General features: G+C 41.3%; 2 protein-coding genes across 5 annotated transcripts in view; both read left to right on the forward strand.

Annotated features, from left to right (window-relative positions):
- Positions 1–11,402, forward strand: part of Lk6 (Lk6 kinase) — a 501,002-nt gene extending 489,600 nt beyond the window's left edge. For both annotated transcript variants that reach the window (XM_071688708.1, XM_071688707.1), the window contains exons 3-6: positions 5,130–5,255; positions 5,417–5,514; positions 5,890–6,710; positions 7,497–11,402. In XM_071688708.1, coding sequence (XP_071544809.1) covers positions 5,130–5,255; positions 5,417–5,514; positions 5,890–6,710; positions 7,497–7,716 — 1,265 coding nt within the window. In that variant the 3' untranslated portion in view covers positions 7,717–11,402. The remainder of the gene's footprint in view (positions 1–5,129; positions 5,256–5,416; positions 5,515–5,889; positions 6,711–7,496) is intronic.
- An 8,813-nt stretch (positions 11,403–20,215) lies between these two features.
- The window catches only part of LOC139763088 (uncharacterized), a 163,923-nt gene continuing 162,988 nt past the window's right edge, over positions 20,216–21,150 (forward strand). For all 3 annotated transcript variants that reach the window (XM_071688710.1, XM_071688713.1, XM_071688714.1), the window contains exon 1: positions 20,216–20,586. In XM_071688710.1, coding sequence (XP_071544811.1) covers positions 20,526–20,586 — 61 coding nt within the window. In that variant the 5' untranslated portion in view covers positions 20,216–20,525. The remainder of the gene's footprint in view (positions 20,587–21,150) is intronic.

The following is a 21,150-nucleotide window of genomic DNA, read 5'->3' on the forward strand; positions in this document are numbered from 1 at the left end:
AGAGAGAGAGAGAGAGAGACTTGGAGTGCCATATTGTTTCGCGCTTCTTCGCAAATGGTTCGTTCAAGTAAATATTATGATCGACCTCTGTGCCGTCTTTGTCTTACAAGTGAATCCGCCCCGGAGCCCTACTTTCTGTAACTGCTTGTGGCGGGGAGGCCTGCCTGTAGTTCCGTCCTTGTACTTACAGCATCTCACTACCGGTAGAATAGGTAGTTAGTCGATATATGTATGTATTTATGCCATTTTACTTCTGTCATTCGGGAGTTTTCTACGCACCTACGGATTACCAACCGCCCATTTCGTACGTAATGCGAGTAGAGACGGCTTTTCGTAGACTTCCTACGACTTTTCTCATTAAGCATTAAGTGTGATGTAGTTCGAGTAGTTTACTTCTGTGTTTGCATGTGTAGGGGGGTTGGTTTTAGAGGGTGGGAACTTGAGTGGTAACCTCCATCATGTTGGCAGCTCTGATCACGCCACAACATTGCCAGCGTGGAGTCGTTCTACCTAGTGGCTTTGAATTAATACGTCATTATATTGGCGTTTCTCTTCCATATATGTGATATGTCTCATCCTACACTTGTGTTATGTCTGATGATGCAGTATGTGTCGAGCCTGGTGTATGTATCCTACCGTCGGTGGCATGTACGTGTGTTATCCCCCCCGAGGGATTTCTATAAGCTGGGGTAGGAAATATTCTGAGCGTGGGAAGAACATGTATTTAAATTACTTGACAGTCGCCGATAATGCTCCCATTGGCCAAGCCGTTGGGTGTGTTGGAGAGGGGCATTTTCGTCGGACCGTCCAGCATATTCTGGAGGTGATAAAACGGCTAGAATGTTTGCTGATGTAATGTCGATCTGTATTGGATGGCTCTAAAGTTGGCTGTGTACGTGCGGCAACGCTAAGGAGGCGATGCCGGACGCCGCCCGCTGAAATTCTCAATTTTCTTTTTTTCTCGCTCCTGAAACGAGAAGTCGGAGATTTACACCGATTCAGGACCTCAGTTACGACGTCACCATGCGATTGGCGTCGAGCAGGAGCGGAATCGGTGGTTTTTAGTCGCCGAAAGGCGTGGCGATGGTTGTGGCGGCGGGCGGCATGTGGCAACCGCAGGGGGCCCCCGTGTTCGCCGATATTAACTGGCGACGCCGAGGTCGGGGCGCAGTTCGCCAACAGAGAGAGAGAGAGATGGATAGATAGGAGTGTACGCGCGCCGAACGGGATCTTTTTCCTACCTTTCTAGCTTTCCAAAGCTGGTAAACACACGGCTGGTACTACATCCCAAGTGCAAGAGTGCGGCGCCAGCAAGTGTCTGCGACGTGATAGTGCAAAATATAAGATATATTAAAAAGGGCCCACGGCGGTTTGGAGGGGTCTAGTCAAGCATCGTATAAAGTGCTACTCAAGAATCTGTGATTATTTTCCCCCCTTACTTCCCACTGATTGTGATATATATAATTCATCGCTCATTGATACCTACAAACCGTCAAGATGGTGCAAGGTACGTACCTATGATTTTTATTTGTCCAGTTTTGGTGCATATGTGAAAGTCGAGGGCAGACCATGTCAGATTGAAAGTTGATGTTGCTAGTGCATGCCTCTTCCGTATGGTTGGTGAAATTGACCCCGAACGCGGGATCGAGAGATATTTCGCGTTTGGTGTGTGTGGCAGGCTTTGTCTGGGGTCGTGGCTGTGATCAGGAGGGATGGTAGAAGTTGTTACAGCCTTAAGAAGGGTTTTCATTTAAAGAGGAAAGGTGTGTTTGTACGGGTGTTGGTAAACAAAGAACCTAGGGAGGTCCCTGAGTGGTTGTCAAGACACAAACGACCACGTCTTATCTTAAACTAACCCCGGGTTCATAAAAATAGGGATATGTCAGTGGAGGTGTAGAGGAGAAATGGGAATTGTTGTGGGCGGTGAGGAGAGTAGGTGAAGTTAGGTGTGCCGGTGAGATCGGCTGGCGGGGCGACTTGGCAACAGTGCCTGCCTGGCCTGTTACCATCGAGGCCATGTTCATGTTCTTGTCGTCGCTGTCCATTTTTCCTGCTGCAGCGGCACCAATCCTTCTCGAAACTTCCTAGTTGGCCGCGAAAGGTGGGGGTATAGGGGGCATTTTAATATTTTTTATCACCGTTAGGTTACGTACGGTCATTTCTGCCGTAAATGGGCCGGCCTGATGTATGGAGAGACTTGGAGTAGATGTACGTGCTCTTTTGGGGGTCACAGTTTCTACTCGGGTAGGAATGAGTCATCCTGGGCAGAAAAACAGGTATATAGATGTTTTTGCTAATATATCAAGACCTTGTTTGTCAGGAGTATAGTGACATATTAGGTATATTGCTTCTAGAGTGGACAAAACCGTTCGTGGGTTATAGTCCAGCAGTTTGATGTGAAAATGTCAGCGAGTCGTTAATTCGGGCGAAAATTGTAATTCCCTCTTATTTTTATAGTAACTGCGCTATCATACCGGCGTTTAGGGCTGTGTTAGGCTCATGTTGGTATAAGCCTCGTGACCAGGTAACACATACGGATGATTAAAGGTTAAGGAGATAATCCGTGCCAGGTGAAGCGAACGGTGAAACCGCCCACCGACCGGTCTCATCTGTCCTCAGAGCGAGATCGCTGTAGACCACGTCGCCGTGTTTTGTGCGGGTTCATGCGATACGTCGTCACATGTCTCCTCTCTTGAAATGTGTGTGTGACCCATTACATGACGTCAGTTAAGTCAGCAGCTAGCAACCCAACCCACCCCACCTTCACCTCCCTCCCCTTTTTTTTAATGTGTCGTGACATTGACAGCCCTGAAAATCAAAATATGGATCTTTACCACACCCTCCAGTGGTATGCAACTTTCGAAAGAGGATGGCTTTTCCTTGTTAGAGCCGTTCATTGAAGAAGATTTAAAGTTATATTGGCTCGCCTGTATAGATTCCCTCCACGAATACCCTCACCCAACCCCCCCCCCCCCTTTTTTTTAGCATAGGTTACATTTGTCCCCTTACATAACTTCCTTAACCTAGCATACTAGAACGTTGGTTAGGGCAGCCAAGTCTTCGGCAGATGTTGTACTTGTTGCTGAAGTCGCTCGCACTTGTGCATGTTATCAGATTGCCATTCACAGAAATTGAATGCTAGTGATGGCCGTAACCAGATGGAGTTTGCATAATAGGTTGTTTTCGAATAGGCTTCCAAAGCTCCCACTCTGTATGCATTGAACGAATATAGAAACCAAGCTGTGCGGTCCATATAAAGTTCATTCTGTATTTTGTTGAATCAATAATCTAGTAATACAAGAAGAATCTTGACACAAGTATCATCATTTTAAGCACTGATTTATTCCTACGTTCGTCTCATAGCAACTACAACTGATCTTGACATATGATGCTGTTAAGTGATTTCATTCCATTGTGTGCTCTTGAAAGTAAGTTTTGCTGGTACATTTGAGTAATATCTTAAATGTGCATGGATAGATTATGCGTGTCATGAAGTTCAATTTGACGCCAGAAAATGTCTGGAGAGAGGTTCAAAAGATGTGAAAAGTATATAATCCGCCGGCTTGATCGAATCGTGATCTCCATTTTAGTTGTAGTATATTTATTAAACAACAGGAGAAACGTTGTTGAACTCGTACCTAGACTACGTATGTGGCAATAAAGATAATGCATGTTGATTTACTCACTTGGCAAATAGTGGATGATACAGCACCATAAAAATGCAATACATTCTACGGGTTTCACATGCCAGTTTTCGCTGGACACTTCAGAAAAAAAGTGAGTTTCACACCTGAAGCAGTATTAGCGTTTCTTACTGACTGAAGATACGTTCGCTTAGCTATCGTATATAGTTAGATTGTGGATTTGAATACGATGGCGGCAGAACGAACTATGACCGCGTGGAGTATTGGCAGTGGAAACATACCCCTCCCACACACCCATAATTTCAGCTTCGGGGGAGCTGTTGTGTAATCGAAGCGTAGTAGCCAAGTAGAATATATACACCGCAGCAGACGTTAGTAGGCTACCAACCTGGGAATTGTTGGCATACGAGCGAGACTAACATTGTAGCAAGTTCCTCCTTCCCCCCTTACCCTGCTGGCATGGGCGGCCGGGCGCTGGTAGTGGCGTAGCGTGAGGTGTTGTAAGCGGCTAAGAATAGCCTTTTGAGCAGGTGATCGGCTCTCTGCCGTGCCCAAGGCGGAAATGGTGCCGGCTTTTGTTAATTTTTTTTTCCCCCAAGTCCGTGAATTTCCTTGGGGGGGGGGATGATGTCACTTCTTTTGTAGTTATAGATATAGAAGTGAACTGCTTAAGTTTGGTTTATATACGTGAACACCTGAAGTTTGATTTAAGCTTTAACAGTAATTTCAAATCTTATTGCTTGAATGAAAAGACTGGAGAAGATTATATGACATATGATGACTCCTTTAAGGATAAAGGTCTTTAGCACCATTATAGAGTAATCTCTTTTATTGTGTATTGCTTTCGTATTTTTTAAACAGATGACTCTCATTTAGCACGACACGATTTCCAAAGAGTTGCTAACTTGGTACTGAAAAAAGCTGTACTGATATCGGGATGAGCTAACTTGGTATTGAAAAGGCTGTAACAACTTTCAAGATGATTGTGAAACAAGTCTTGCATGGTTTTTGTGTAGTGTGAATGAAGGGCAGAATGTTGAGCTGTGTTTCTGTAGGCCAGTTAAAAGTAGACATTATCATAACCAGTTGTTACATATTAGTTGTTTATATGAAGATTCGGAGAGGGGTTAATTGGGAATGTACCCTTTGGTTGTCCACCCAGACCCCTGATTCAGAATATTCTCCCCCCCCCCCCCCCCTCCATCCCTTACAACCCTTCAAGGCCATGTCTTTTTTTTTATCATAACTTTTTTTGCTGAACATTCACAGGGTTTTTTTTTTCCTAAATACTTCTGGGGAAACAAGTCTATGTACGTAATGGAATGAGAAACTCGCGTTCAAGTTTGTATCACTGCGTTTTGCTCTGTTCTTTTGTACGTGTGTGTGGTGTGTGTGTGTGTGTGTGTGTGTGGTTATTGTAAAGTAAGCACCATCGTAATGTTCTGATTATTAGTAGTGCATGAGAATCGTTCGTTCTTGTTGCAGGAGACGTTACAAGTGTACTAAGAGACACCACCAACCTGGAGCAGGTGCGCGAGGAGGCGAAGGAGAGGCGTAAGAGGAGAAAGAAGAAGCGTTCAGGGTCCACTCTTGTTGCCAGTGTTTTCAGTGGTAAGTTCCCCCACCACCCCTCAAAGACGCCAGTGAACCGCTTGACTGGGTTGATACCAGTTGACATAAATCATAAATTGAGAGAAATAAATGTAGTAAGTTTACGTTAGTTAGTCTCTTGCGGTATTTTTTTTTTTCATTTTGCTCTTGTTTCATTGCAGATCTGTACAAACTTACCGGTGAGGTGTTGGGGCAAGGTGCATATGCCTCTGTGCAAACTTGTGTCAACATCTATACGGATATAGAGTATGCAGTAAAGGTAAGAATGATGTTGATAACGTTAAAGAAAAGTAGTATTCTGTTAAAGTCTACATCTATAATGTTCATTTATGCTTACAAAGTTTAGATTTATATTTTGTGCAGAAGTTATACCCAAGTTATTATTGGTTTTTATATCAGGTTATTAATTGTTACCATAAAATGGGTTTGTCCCCAATGCTTGCCAATTTGTAATAGTATTACTACCCAATTTCTGCAAAGTTGAATCCTATAGATATTGCTGTATGAACTTGATTCACCTCATTTAATTGGAACTTTGTTGGAAGTTTTGATATGGTGGATAGATTTGATATTTATATGCATGGATGAATTGTTGTATTTGTTTGTTATAAATATTTATTCTGTTCCTCCACAGATCATAGAGAAGGTACCATCACACAGCCGAACGCGAGTCTTCAAGGAGGTTGAGATGTTCCACCACTGCCAGGGACACAAGAACATCATCCAGCTGGTGGAGTTCTTTGAGGAGGAGGACAAGTTCTACCTGGTGTTCGAGAAGATCTACGGAGGTCCTCTCCTATCCCACATCCAGCGGAGGACGCACTTCACGGAGGCTGAGGCATCCATGGTGATCCGGGACCTGGCCTCAGCCCTGGCGTTCCTCCACAGCAAGGGCATAGCACATAGAGACTTAAAGCCAGAGAATATATTGTGTGTGTATCCGGACCAGTTGTGCCCAGTAAAGATCTGTGATTTTGACCTGGGCTCAGGTATAAAGTTCAACTCCAACCTGAGTTCCCCGGTGGTGACCCCGCAGCTGCTGACGCCCGTGGGGTCGGCAGAGTTCATGGCGCCGGAGGTCGTCGAAGGGTTTATCAGCGACGACGCAGGTCCCTACGACAAGCGGTGCGACCTGTGGTCCCTAGGTGTGGTGACGTACATCCTGTTGTGCGGTTACCCTCCCTTCTGTGGCAACTGCGGCGAGGATTGCGGGTGGGAGCGAGGGGAGGCCTGTCCCCAGTGTCAGGACCTCCTCTTCAACAACATCCAGCAAGGCAGCTACGAATTCCCCCAGCCTGAGTGGGCATCGATCAGCGAGGAAGGGAAGGATCTCATTCGCAAGCTGCTCGTGAAGGACGCTTCACAGAGACTGTCTGCGGAAATGGTCCTCTCCCATCCCTGGATCAAGAACGGCGGTCCCACCACCCGTCTTGAGACACCTAGTGTCATAAGGAAGTAAGTAATGGTTCACGATACTTGACGACATTGTGATCTTGGAAGTGCATTTGGCTTAGGGCGATGCTTCAGCAGTTTGTCAGTGGATTATATAAGTGTAGACTATCTTTTTTTGAATGTTCAGGCGTTATTCAGTGGATTTATATAAGTGTGGACTATCTTTTATAAGTGTGGCCTGTCTTTTATAAGTGTGGCCTATCTTTTATAAGTGTAGACTATCTATTTTGAATGCTCAGGCTTCATATGTGCAACAGAAACTAGTTAATGTAGACTGGTTTGTTTTTTTAGTGGCAGTTGGCTTTCACAGAGAGAGAAAGGTGTATGAAAGGATTACAGATCGCCTTGGCATTAAGGTGCGAAGGAGTTGGAATGTCTGAAGAGACAAACAACAGTTAGAGGTACAGTGAAATGGAAGGTTGAGTGGCCTATGTATGGGTGTGTGTGTGGGGTTGCCACCTGGTGATGGAATGAAGTGGATGTGATAGAAAATAAATATCAATGGAGAACAGACAGGTTATTTCTGATTCATTAGTGCTTGCACCCCTTTTGAAGGCCATATACTCGAAATCTGTAAACGTTTTACCCCTTTTTGAAGGTCATATACTGTTAATTCATACTGCTTTACCCCCCATTTTGAAGGTCATATATTCATAGAAGTGAGTAAATGTTTTACCCCCTTTTTGAAGGTCTTGAAGTCCGAATTCCTAAATGTTTCTCTTATTTACTTATGCATATAAATTACATTTATCATTTCATTAACCAGTTTCATTTTCTTGGTCATTTCAGGAACCAAAGTGCACACCAACTGTCACTCTTTGCGGAATCCTGCATGGCGTTGAACAGGGTTTTGCTTCAGCACTTCAGTATGAACCAAGATGAGGATTTCGAGAGCATGAGCGGGGAGGAGCCGCCCTTCGGCTTGTCGCCCCCGTCGGAGTCCCGGCTTGCCCAGAGGCGATTGCGTTCCCTCAGTCTCAACACCGAGCTTCTCACTGCCACAGGATAACTGGCGTCTTGGCCAGTCTCTCAGGGTTAGGCGTTCACGCCATGGCAGCCATGCAGTAGCATGGCATGGGCGTGGCGCCATCAAAGTTATTATTTTTTTTTTCCATTCTTGTTTTTAGGCTTAGGCCCCACCCACAAAAGCGCAGGGCCTTCATTCTGCTGTTGAGAGTTCTGTATTGGTGGACAAGGCGTCTGAGCAGCAAGCAAGGCCGAAAAGCTTTTTATGGGCTGTTAATTATAAGCCTCAGGTCTTTTCTACCGTGTAATAATATTACAATAATATCATTATGATGGAGGTTTAGCCAGAGCTCATTAATGATCAAATATCCAAAAAAAGAAAACTTAAAAAAAAAATATTTGTTTATTAAGTTTGATATATATGTGTAGGCACAAAATTTGAGATATATTTTCATATGATATGCTTTATTGATTATTGAGTTCAGGACAATTTTTTTTAAAAATACAAACAAAAACATCAGTTTCAACCTGGATTCTTTCAATTGTTTGCGTGCCAATAACTTTAAAAACAAAAAAAGCAGCAGTGTGGGCTATAACCAACAAGTTAAGTACAAAGATTATTAAAATATCCTCTCAGAATCTGTCCTGAATGCCACAGTTAACTAGGGTTATTAAAAATAAAAATAAAAGTGCACGGCAGTGTGTGGCTAGTTCCCCCCCCACCCCTTCCTCACCACATCATCCCCTCCCCTCACCCCCGCCGCCACCCACCCCCTTCCATCCTGCCCCATGTCGGATAACGGTTGCGTGTGGATCGTCAAAGGAGAGGGCACTGTGATAATTTTATTAGTGTGTAAGTTAAAGAACGGACCCAGACGTAATATTGCTTGGAATAATGTTTCTCTCTCTGTGTGTGGTGCTTAGTAACCTTAAGTTGTGGTAGTAGTTTTAAAAAACAAAATGAAAGCCGTTTTAAAAAACCCAGTAAGTGCCTACGCTTCAACGGTGTCACATTTGTGACATAATTATAATTATGGTTTCCCCCTTTAACCCCAGGAATTATTTGGATAATATAATGATTTTTTGAAAGAGCATTGATTTCAGGTGAATGAAATTAGGTCCATATCAGCCAGAGGGTCAAGCCAGGGCAGTTCAAAGCCTCACCAAGGTGTTTTTTTTTATTTCGTAATTTTAAAGTAATAATCGTAAGATACATTAAGGCTTCGTCGTTTTCAAAATGAAAAGAAGAAAGCTTGTCGGTTCTAGTCGCATTTGTGAATGCACGGAACGCTCTAGGGTTTTGTCAATTGTCCTACACAGTAACTAGAGCGCTGGTAACATCAGCTAAGATGGACTCTCTTCTTTTTTTTTGAACTTCGTGCCGAGGGAGGGAGCTCTTCGAGGCAGTTCGTGATTTCGTGGGACACGCACACGAACCTCGGGAGGGACATGTTAGAAAACCAACCCCCTCCCCTCCGCTGTGAGCCAGTCGGCAAGATTAACGTCGCTGCTGCTCACTCTTTCCCTCGCCCACAGTGTTGTGTGTGTGTAGTAGGGAAATTAAAAACAATACAAAAACAAAATATAAAAAAAAAAAGAATTTGTCCCGAGCCACACCCTCTGGTGTCACCCAAGTTTCAGGGAGCCTGTGCGCGATTTCTCCCCCCCCTTCCGAACCCCCTTTCCTCCCTGCCTCCCTCCAACCACCGTCGTTGGAGGAGGAGAGGGTGGGTTGCGCGCGCGCAAGGGGCGGCTGGCGGGCGGGCACAGGCGCGGCACCCAACTAGCGGTTGCCCCTAATTAAGTGATGATGAAGTGTACCTGGAGTGCCATGGCTTGTGTGCACGATGTCCTCTTTTTTTTTATTATTTTTTTTTTTTCCTCCACGATCCACACAGACCTCTGTCCCCTCCCCCTCTCCCACCTTTCCCTCTCCACCCAATATAGAGTTAACGTTTTTTGTTACGGTTTTTCTATCTTTTTTATACATTGGAATAGGAGGTGATAAAAAAGTAATGAGGGTTGATTACTTTTTTCAATTTTTTTGCCAAAAAAAAAAATATAAAAATAATAGTTTTGTTTCCTGTGGGGGTAAAGTATGTACCCCAGACTTTGAATAATATTTTTTCCACATATTTGGCTTTGTCTCGCTGGTTTAATACCTTTGGTTAGTTTTTTTAAAAAAAAAAGAAGAAAAAGGTAATCGTAGAATACCTTTCAAATCACAAAGGTAGAGACTGGGTTTTACGAAGACAAAGGTCATGGTTTTTTTTTTTTTTTTTAAAGGGGGGGTAACTATAGGTGAGCCTCTGTATATGATTGTCCTGGTACTCTCCCTCCGCCCACCTCGGACAGGCTGAAACTATATTAGTTATATATGTGTATATATATATATATGTATATATATACTAAGTAATGGCAAGGCCCCTTGGGTCCACCTTTATTGCATATATTTTTTTTTTTTCGTTGGACCCCAGGCGGTGCTGCCTCTTTTGTCCCTGTGAGGTATAGATGCAGTGGCCGGGGGGGGCGGGCTAGTGGAAAACATTGTGAGAGAACAGGTGCGTCCAACACAGTGGTTGTTATCTTTTATCTTTGTATATTTACATCTCTCCCCCCCCCCCCCTTGCAACATTCCTCATCCATCATTGTGTTGTCATTGCGCTGCGAGGTCGATCCACAAGACTGTTGCAATGCGTCCTCGTACTCCCTGTCATATATATAATACATATATATATACATCATGATCTCATTTTATATATATATATTTTTTTTTTCTTGTTTTCCGGCCGTGCGCGCCGAGAGGTTTCATTTGTTTTAATTTATTTGTCATTTTTCCCGACGAATCAATCAATCCCCCCCCCTCTTTTTTTTTTTAATCTTGATACATTCATCTAGCCATTTAGAGGCCTAATTTTCAAACAACCTTAATGATAACTGTAAACTTTAAAAAAGAAATAAAGAATAAAATTGACGATCGAGAATTTGAATCGACTGTAAAGTTGCATGCATAAGATCCATGTCATCTGTATATTTTTGTTTCTACCGATGTTGTTTGACAATTACGGATCGGGAGTTTGTAGTGGGAGACCAGTGCGACAGTAGCTCAAGGATTGACCACGCTGCATTCATCATATATATATATATATTTTTTTTTCTTCTTTTTCATCCTTGTCTTCCCATTGTACCGCCTACGCTCGTTAGGCAGGTACGAGAGGAGAGAAAATTTAAGTGTTATCTCGAAAGTGGCCGACCACCCCCCTCTCTCTCACACACACACACACAAACCCCAAACTTCTCGCCTTCAGTGTGGCGAGACAAAGTGCTAATTTAACTTACATCTAAGGTGATACGAGGAGGGAGGAGGAGACATTGTTCCTCCTCCTCCTCCTCCTCCTCCTCCAGCCTGTCGGTATTGAGTCTCACCACAAGGCCATGCGATAGCAGAAGCATGTGATTCAGTGTTCAGTGGCCATATATTGTGGAGTAATTTATATCGTGGAGGTTATAAATGTGAAAGAATAGGGAGGCCCCTGTATGTTATTATCATCGTATGTGGTGTACCTGTTTTACATAGAATGGTACGGATCGCAAAAAAAAAAAAAGTTTTATTGAAAGTATTTGGTGAAAATGCAAGCCATGATATCTTGTACTGGACCCTGCGCTCGCTAGAACACCTCAATAAATGGCGGCAGCAGGAAGGAAGTGCAAATAAAAGTTATCTTTTTAGCCATGTGTTTTGTTATCCAATCTCACACTGTGGTTTAATAATATGGAGTACACAAGATGATGCATATGTTATGACAAGTTGTATTGAGAGAGATATGCCATGGACTTGAATGTCCTTTTTCAGTCTTGTCTTATAGAAAAAATATTTATATGACTTTTTACATGTCACATGTCTGTATACTTACTTCTTGTCAGACATTAAACCCATCTATATAACTTTCTCAAACTGAATATACCCTTACATTCAGCTTTAATGTACCACAAACATTTATTACTTGACCTGCGTCTTAACATTTCTATTATAATATCACTTGTACAATATATTGCTTATGATCTTCACATAGATCAGCCACCTTCATATCTACACACAATTCTTGAACCATGAGACAAGTTTTGTAAAGAATTAACAAAATTATATACGATTATCCAATTGAAAATGTGAATTGGCCTTTCCTCAGATCAAGTGAGGATAGTGTATTTTGAACCGTGAAAATATTTTCGAGTAACTATATGACTGTAGATAGTACCCACATAAGCCATATTAATGGGTATTTACATATCACAGAATGTGACAAACAACTATATTGATTGTTTTGTATTTCTGTATAGACTTACGAGTTAATAACATTAGTTGTAGAGTAGCTTTTGAGTCATAGTTTGGAAAGCTGGTTGAGTTTTACCAGGAACCATTGTGGTAGAAGTAGTATGGGTCAGTCTGTCTTTAGAAATGGCCTTCCCAACGCTTTATCTTAGTTACAAAATCGGGCTCGAGTCTAATCGTTCTTAAGGAGAAGTAGGAGGCCGCTGGCCATTGATTTTTAGACTCGACTCGTTCTGAGCAGACGCTTCGACAACGAACCCCACCCATGTGTCAAAGTAATGGCATTGTTCAGTGTTACAACCACCAGCCCCCGGCATTTTTCAATCAAGTACCAGCCATATTGATGGGCAAAAACCCTTCCTGCTCAACAATAACATTTTCCCTGGAAATATTTTTTAACCCTTGCAGTCTGGAATTTCTATCATGTCAGGGGAATTGATGAATTATTGGCAACTGTGTAGGGGTGAAAGGTTAGCTGTAGGGTGTCTGGCAATTTCTCTGATGTGTCCAGAGGCAGGACCGCCTTTTGATAGTATGTAATAGTATAGATTTGAGTCTAGGACATAGAGCAGTTACCCAATGGTATGGGGGGGTTGCAATTCAATTCGTTTATTGACACAGGCTTACAGGAAGACAAAGTTGCATTGTTAGATTGGCCAATTCATTACAGTAAACCCTTTGCACCGTTTAACAAAGTTTATATAATTAGTGACATACAGGGAACTGAAATTTAACAAATGTATACATAGAGCAAAGTAATGAATGTAATAAGTATTATGTAAGCTTGTTGATAAAGAATATTTAAAGAATTGTCTAAACTGTTGACATAACTGGGTAAATAATGCAAGGGAGATGTCAGAGGTCATGACCTATATATATATGTATGGTCAACATTGCATGGAGAATTGTATTTCCGCAGGTGAAATATTTATACGATAATCAGTTGGAAGTTTGTTATTGAATGTACAGTTGATAATGTGTAATCAATAAACGAAATTAGATGTGTAAACTTGTGGGAGAAGAGGGTGCGATAGCTTTATATACATCACTTCGTATTCCAAGAACAGTCTTAGAATGTCTTGAAATTGGAGATGTGAATATTGACCTGGCAGATTCAAAGCTAGGGGGGAAAAGCCGAATTTTATAATTTGAGTTAGTAGATATTACCTGTTACATATTACCTCTTGTGGTCAAGAATCAGAAGCGGGAGAGATTTTCAGTTACATAGTGAAGATGATGCATTTCTCTATAACACAAGTTGCACTAAGAATGTAGATGGACTTCGTTCTTTCCAGTCAGCAACTAGCAGGGGTCCTAGAAAACTGCGCCTAACTATGCTGTCGCTATTGCTATATTTGTTGCTGGTTTCCCATAGACATACTTCTTGGATCTAACGAGGTTAATCCTCTTTACTGCTTGTGCCACCTGTTTCATTGTCTTTTTTTGTGATATAGTCTATAAAGTAGAGATAGGGTTACCAAGGTGTGATTCAAAGTTATATTACAAACATATTTAGCTCGTGAGGGAAGAGCTGAAAATTTTCTTTCAACATCAAAACTATGATTAGCCAAACTTCTGTTGATAATCTGATCGATGTTTATACTATCTACTTGGTAATAGTTGTCCCTCAGGTTTTGTAATGCTAAATTTGAATTATGTAAAGTGGGACGTCTTGGCCAAGCTGCAGTAACGTGAATAAACTCTGCGGAGATTCCACGTCACAATCCAGATAATGTGACTTGATAATCTAGGTCTTCGCAATGATTTCTCCACACCGGAAACTAAAGGGAGACAGTCCACAAATCGAGAGCTACGGGAATTTTAAGTTATTTTTGTAATGTGTTTATTTTAAACGCAGTAGAATTACCAGGCCCTCTATTTTGTTATATATATATTTTTTTTACAGCTTGTGTAAGTACACAAGCTGATCTAAAGGAATCTACGCCATTGCACTGGTTTAGAATGTAATGGGAAACCTATATTGTGTTATGTATTAATATTTTCATTGTTAATGTACTTACTGTGAGCCATTAAGGTTTAATGACCCACTCACTGGAGAGTTATTGTTACAGATATTTAATTAGGGACTCTGATGTACGATCGTTAACAACTGTATTTGATAAGGAGGATCATCTTGCGTTCATAGCAGCACAATAGGTAGCTAGGAACTTGATATAAGTTATTGACCACTGTTTCATGCGTTGATGTGGCCTTCCGAGTTCGACTCTGGGAAAAGATCTTGCACGTGTGGGTGACGTCTTGCGTCGGTAAAGACACAGAGGAAGAGTGATTAGAGCTGTGAGTCAGGTGGTGTTTTGACAGCTCTTTTTTTCTTCTTTCTGAAGTATACGATAGATTATATTATTAGAATTAGGTTCTCAATCGTACAGCAGCAATTAGACACAGCCAAGGAAGTTGATTGATCATGTATGGCAAAGATTGTTGGCCAGTCTTTGCCTACGATGAACCTAATCCTCAAAATCTTACAAGGCAATGGTAGGCTGAATGTGTCTGAATACACCATGTGGAAATAGATGATAAATTGCGTGTTGCGGGACCCGTAAGTGACTTGTGAACAAATAGTGCAAAATCCTGGTGTAAAAAGACTTGGTGGAAATGTTATACATGTCGTCTCTATGAAAGGGTGTTCTATCAATGATTTTTCTAGTTCATCTGATGGGAATTCTTGTCTTAGCTAATTCACATCTCCCTCTTGCAAGCAGACATGTTTGAAGAGGCAGTCATCTTACTACCCCCAAGGTTGACATCGAGAAAGCATTTCAATCCCCTGTTTTACGTAAATTCGATGTTGAATCTACATGTCTTGGCAAATAGGTGTTTTGCTGTTAAAGGTATTTGGGTTACTACCTTGAAGACCCCGAAGTACCTTCGTTTTAAGACAAGGTGGCGACATACGTCCTCTGCCACGTACCCTTCCTGGCTTATAAGACGACGTGAAAACTACGGTCTGGCACACGGAGCGCAAGACGAAGACCCTAGGCTAAAGTGTATTTGTGTGTGGCTATGAACAGAAGGGAAAGATACCACGTTTCTCGCGAGGACCCGGCGTACCGTTGACCCGTCCTCCTCTTCCGTTAGCTCCCGTTGGTCTAAAGATGTCTGCAAGCTTCGAGGGGCAGGCAGCCTGTGATTCATAAGCTTCTACAAGTCTGGGTTACGTCAGCAGGTCGGGTTGTTATGATGCGGTCCGGAATGACTAGATCAAATAGGTGATTTAGGATGCCGGATAGGGTATACCCTCAGGGGTTTTGGGTATGTTTACCTTCTCGACTTACGGGGTACGAACCCCGGCTCTACAGATAGTGCTGTCCAGTGTACTATGACTGTGAACACAGTTACATGCCTGAAATGTTTAGGCATAGCCAGATACATTATATACACTCGTGTGTATGTTACTGTATGCAAATTATGCACAGGCGTGGTGAATTCGAGTCTTGAATAGTGAGTGTACGAAAGGTGCCATGTGAAAAAGAGAGTGATGAATGGTATTCTAATTATGTGAGGTCTGTATGTGACTTTTGAGTGGAAAAGGTAAGAGTATAGAGAAGGAAAAGAATGTGGTAGTGTGATGAGAGAGAAACCTGGGGCAGTTATTGTGAGAAACGTACTTCCGAAAGACATTTCTCGGCTCGGTAGAAATTATTCAGTGATACGAACCATGGAGGTTGGGTCAGCTGGTAGCAAGGAAGTTGTGCACTGAAAGTGTCTTGATTTAGCGAGGGACTGACTCCACTATTGATCACGTGCATACAAGGGTTGGATATATATATAGTGAAAGCTTTGTGGGTCTATGAGGTATTTTGGAGACGAATGTAGGATCGAGAGAAATGGTCAAATTCACGTAGTATTATACACAGTTTGAGAATCACGAACTCCATTCTTGATTTTGATGGGATGGAGCAGATTAAAACATGATGTTCCACTAATACATTTTCGAGGCTTGAAGTTAGACCACAGGATTCTAACAGTCTACAGTCAACCTGCTTTAGAAATAAGAATATATATATATATCCTAGGCTTGAAGGAAGTGGATTTAAACTCTTTCTCCGCCCAAACTGCTTTTAGAAATATTATGTATATTGCAGCATTACTTATAATTGTAAATATTTATATATATTTATATGAGGATATTCCCTCAAAGGCTCAGTCCTCTGTTCTTAACGCGACCTCGCTAATGCGGGAAATGGCGAATAGTATGAAAGAAAGAAAGATATATATATTTACTCATAGGAGCCTCCTGGTATCAATATATGGCGATGAATAATGGTTACCACGTATATTACTTAAGTATCTACTAACGTCTTTCTCTGAAGATTTTTTGGCAAGGTGGCTGGCTGGCTTGAGCCACGCCGTCGCAGCTTTAAATATAAATTTGGTCCTCGATGCGTTCAACAAGCCTTTCCTTTTGATAATGACCCACATTTCTTATCTAGGAAGCCCCATTGAACAATGTAGTTTCCAGATGTCGCTGCTTCTCCTTCTTCCACTGTCATGACAGGATTTCCTATGACGTACGTGTTACTTGTTCACTGTTATCGTTGACTTCACCTTGAACAGAGGCGATTGTGGTCTTTGATGTATTCCGTCATTGTCTCGGATGTGGTATGACGAAGTTAGATCGTCTTCCTTTTTCTTAAGGAATCGTCATAACCCAGTTTGATACACAGTGTCGTTAGACTTTACGAAAGGGTAAATGGGTATTTTCTTTATTTTCTAAAGCGAAAGCGGGATTTTTTTTAGAAATGTTTATGTTATTTAAAGATGGGGTTCAGCAGATGAAACATTGTGATCCACTGTTCGTCCTATATATTGGACGGTTTCGTGTAGAATGGAAGGAACGTATTGATAATATTGATTTGATATGTTCTTTGTTGGCTGTGTCCACTGAACCAAAAGATTTTTCACTATGAAAAGGATGATTCTTTTGTTGTTTACATATGTCTGATGATATATGAAGAATTTGCCCTACAAATCTGTACAGTGAATGTAGGTTTGCGGCAGGGGTGTGTGATGTCTCCATGGTTGTTTAATTTGTTTATGGATGGGGTTGTTAGGGAGGTAAATGCAAGAGTCCTGGAAAGAGGGGCAAGTATGAAGTCTGTTGGGGATGAGAGAGCTTGGGAAGTGAGTCAGTTGTTGTTCGCTGATGATACAGCGCTGGTGGCTGATTCATGTGAGAAACTGCAGAAGCTGGTGACTGAGTTTGGTAAAGTGTGTGGAAGAAGAAAGTTAAGAGTAAATGTGAATAAGAGCAAGGTTATTAGGTACAGTAGGGTTGAGGGTCAAGTCAATTGGGAGGTGAGTTTGAATGGAGAAAAACTGGAGGAAGTGAAGTGTTTTAGATATCTGGGAGTGGATCTGTCAGCGGATGGAACCATGGAAGCGGAAGTGGATCATAGGGTGGGGGAGGGGGCGAAAATTTTGGGAGCCTTGAAAAATGTGTGGAAGTCGAGAACATTATCTCGGAAAGCAAAAATGGGTATGTTTGAAGGAATAGTGGTTCCAACAATGTTGTATGGTTGCGAGGCGTGGGCTATGGATAGAGTTGTGCGCAGGAGGATGGATGTGCTGGAAATGAGATGTTTGAGGACAATGTGTGGTGTGAGGTGGTTTGATCGAGTAAGTAACGTAAGGGTAAGAGAGATGTGTGGAAATAAAAAGAGCGTGGTTGAGAGAGCAGAAGAGGGTGTTTTGAAATGGTTTGGGCACATGGAGAGAATGAGTGAGGAAAGATTGACCAAGAGGATATATGTGTCGGAGGTGGAGGGAACGAGGAGAAGAGGGAGACCAAATTGGAGGTGGAAAGATGGAGTGAAAAAGATTTTGTGTGATCGGGGCCTGAACATGCAGGAGGGTGAAAGGAGGGCAAGGAATAGAGTGAATTGGAGCGATGTGGTATACAGGGGTTGACGTGCTGTCAGTGGATTGAATCAAGGCATGTGAAGCGTCTGGGGTAAACCATGGAAAGCTGTGTAGGTATGTATATTTGCGTGTGTGGACGTGTGTTTGTACGTGTGTTTGGGGGTTGGGCCATTTCTTTCGTCTGTTTCCTCGCGCTACCTCGCAAACGCGGGAGACAGCGACAAATTATAAAAAAAAAAAAAAAAAAAAAAAAAAAAAGATTTTAAACATACACTATGTACCCAAATGCATATATATATATATATATATATATATATATATATATATATATATATATATATATATATATAATATATATATATATATATATATATATATATATATGTATAAGTACAGCCATACGCGCTTTTTGTTTCCTGTTGTCTACACCACTGCCAGTTGCTCCAAGAATAAACAGAAGACAGTTATGGAATCAACAACCCTATAAATAAATGGAGACCAAATATAGAAGGTTGGAGGTAAAGCTACGAATATATTCCAACACTGTTGATTGACTGGACGGGTTTTGGGAAAATCTGAACTTTTTTGGAAATGTTCAATGGAGTTCACGGGTTCCAGGAGCTGAAGAATTTGGGATGATGGTACGAAGTGGAAGAGAATAGAACAATCTGTAGTGGAATATATATATATATATATATATATATATATATATATATATATATATATATATATATATATATATATATATATATATATATATTGGATTGGGCTTGATCTAGATTCTCCAACGTCATTTTATTTGGGTCGCAGAATTTACTAACTCCCGAAAGTTTGATCTATTGTTGTTTGGTTAAGTGAAAGACGAAGTACAGTGTGGTTTTGGAGGTGAATTATCCGTGTAGCATCCACTGGTGTTAAAGATTATTATTATTATTATTGTTATTATTTGTTATTATTATTATTAGTTCAGTATCAAACACTACCAGTCATGAATAAGAAATGATTACAAGAAATGATTACATTCGTTAGTTTATCTCTTGTGCTTGTAACAACTGGTAGTCCATCTATATTGGAAAGTATTCATGCCTTAGTTTTATTTGCTGAAAGAAAACAGAATCTGAGTGGCAATGTTTAAACAGTCAGTATATTCCATTTGTATGGTGATGCTTTATTTATAAGTTTTGTTGCACTTATTTTGTTATAGGACTGGAAACATAGGCCGTCGTGTCAGTAATGATAACGAATTAACGAGAAATGTAATGAGATCCCAAAGGTTTCCACATTTTGCAGTTGATTTATCACCTACTTTAGTTCTCCCTTAACGTCTTCCTCGTTTTCTTTGATCGTGTTGTAGAAGCTGTTGTCAGTATATCAGTATATACTCAAGCGCTCAGTAATACTCGTGTATATAAACTCATTTGAATAATATACCTTGTGTCTATGACATGATGTCGTGTCCCTCAAAACGCAAAGACAACAAATGTATGAAGACAAAGAAAGCAAAGTGTTTTGTGTGTGTGTTGTGGTTATGATTTTAATCTATTTTCCACGTTAAGTAGACTTCCGGATATGTTATTAAATCATGATTATCTGCAGTAATTCAACCTTCACTCATTTTGCGTAATAATTGCGTTTCTTAACTCAGACTCGCACACAAAAGATGGGTCACATTGGACTCAAATGCACTCAAAAAGATGAGTCATTGTTCATGGGATTTAAAGTTGAATTGACCAGACACTCTTGTTCCAGTAGTGTTCATTGTGAAGTTATTTTGTTGTTCAGTGTTCTACTGATGTTTATTCTTCGTCGGCAGAAGGGGCTTGTGTGTGTGTGTGTGTGTGTGTGTGTGTATACAGGAAAGGGTAAGAGAGAGGTGTGGTAATAAAAAAAGAAAGAGTGTGGTTGAGAGAGCTGAAGAGGGTGTGCTGAAATGGTGTGGACATGTGTAGAGAATAACTGAGGTAAGATTGATAAAAGAGGATAGGTGGGTGTCAGAAGTGGGGGGGGGAACAAGGAAAACGGGAGGACGAATATTCGGGTGTAAAGATCTTTCAAGATAGCCGAGAAATGAGCTTATATTTATCTTTTATCTCTATTTTAGATTTAATATGAAGGCCAGTATGGTGTCTCTAAATAGATCAATCACTCTGTATTAAACTATTCTACGCCGTAAACACCTCTTTGACTAAGTCTTTAGATGCAACAAACCGATGCGAAGCTGCGCATGTAACGCCATCTCTTGCTTGAAGTCGTAACTATCCGCGTCGCTTGGGGGAGTTGTAAGGTACACAATGGCGGTCTTACCTAATATTGACGTTCGAGTGAGTACATCTTGGCCCATGTGCTTTTGTGTCCACTGTCTCTCGTGTGTGGGTGGGGGCGAAAAAAAAAGCTTATTTCACGTATAATGTTCAGTTTTTGCATTTGTGAGTGTGTTAGTATATATTAATTGCTGGAAATTGAGCTGAGGCGTGTAGAGTGGCTATGTGACTCAACACCACGTATTTTGGATCTCGTGTTGTTGGCGATTGATGGACAGTGTGATGTCAGGATGGGAGATGACTGATTGATCGACCTGGTTTGTCATTGACAGTTAAGACAGTGATTAATGTGACGATTAAGTGAACTTGTGAGTCGTAATGGTCGTACGTCCTTCACATCCGTGCCGTAGATCACCCACCTTCAACCAGCATCGTAAGGGTTAGCATCACACGTCTTTAGTAGTTGCAGTTATCCTTGTATTTGAGTCATTCATCACATTTCCATTTAATTCATTCCTGGTACGTAGAAGAATTTACGTAAAATTTCAGTTCTTTGGTTGAAAGATATTGAATATGGTGATAATAGCAAGGGTTTTACATGTCAGGTAAATGTGGGGTTTATTGGAAGTTAGAGATGGTAATACATGGGTAAAAAAAAAGATCAGTAGAACTCATAAAAACCTCACTTGACTTTACAAAGTACCGAAGTTGTAGCAGATATGTACTAATTAAATTTCGTCTGAAGCTGAGGATTATATGACCGGTCGCGGTACTCGTGGACTGGTATGATTTGCCGAGATTATTGATTGGTAGAACAAGTTTTAAGGAGGTTAGGTAAGGTTTCCTGTAGGTTCTGATGAGTTTTAAGGAGGTTAGCTAAGGTTTCTGTAGGTACTGATGAGTTTTAAGGAGGTTAGGTAAGGTTTCTGTAGCTTCTGTTAAATTTTAGGAGGTTAGGTAAGGTTTCTGTAGGTTTCTGGTGATTTTTAGGGAGGCTAGGTAA

Source organism: Panulirus ornatus, chromosome 46, assembly GCF_036320965.1.
Source record: "Panulirus ornatus isolate Po-2019 chromosome 46, ASM3632096v1, whole genome shotgun sequence".
NCBI classification, from domain to species: domain Eukaryota; kingdom Metazoa; phylum Arthropoda; class Malacostraca; order Decapoda; family Palinuridae; genus Panulirus; species Panulirus ornatus.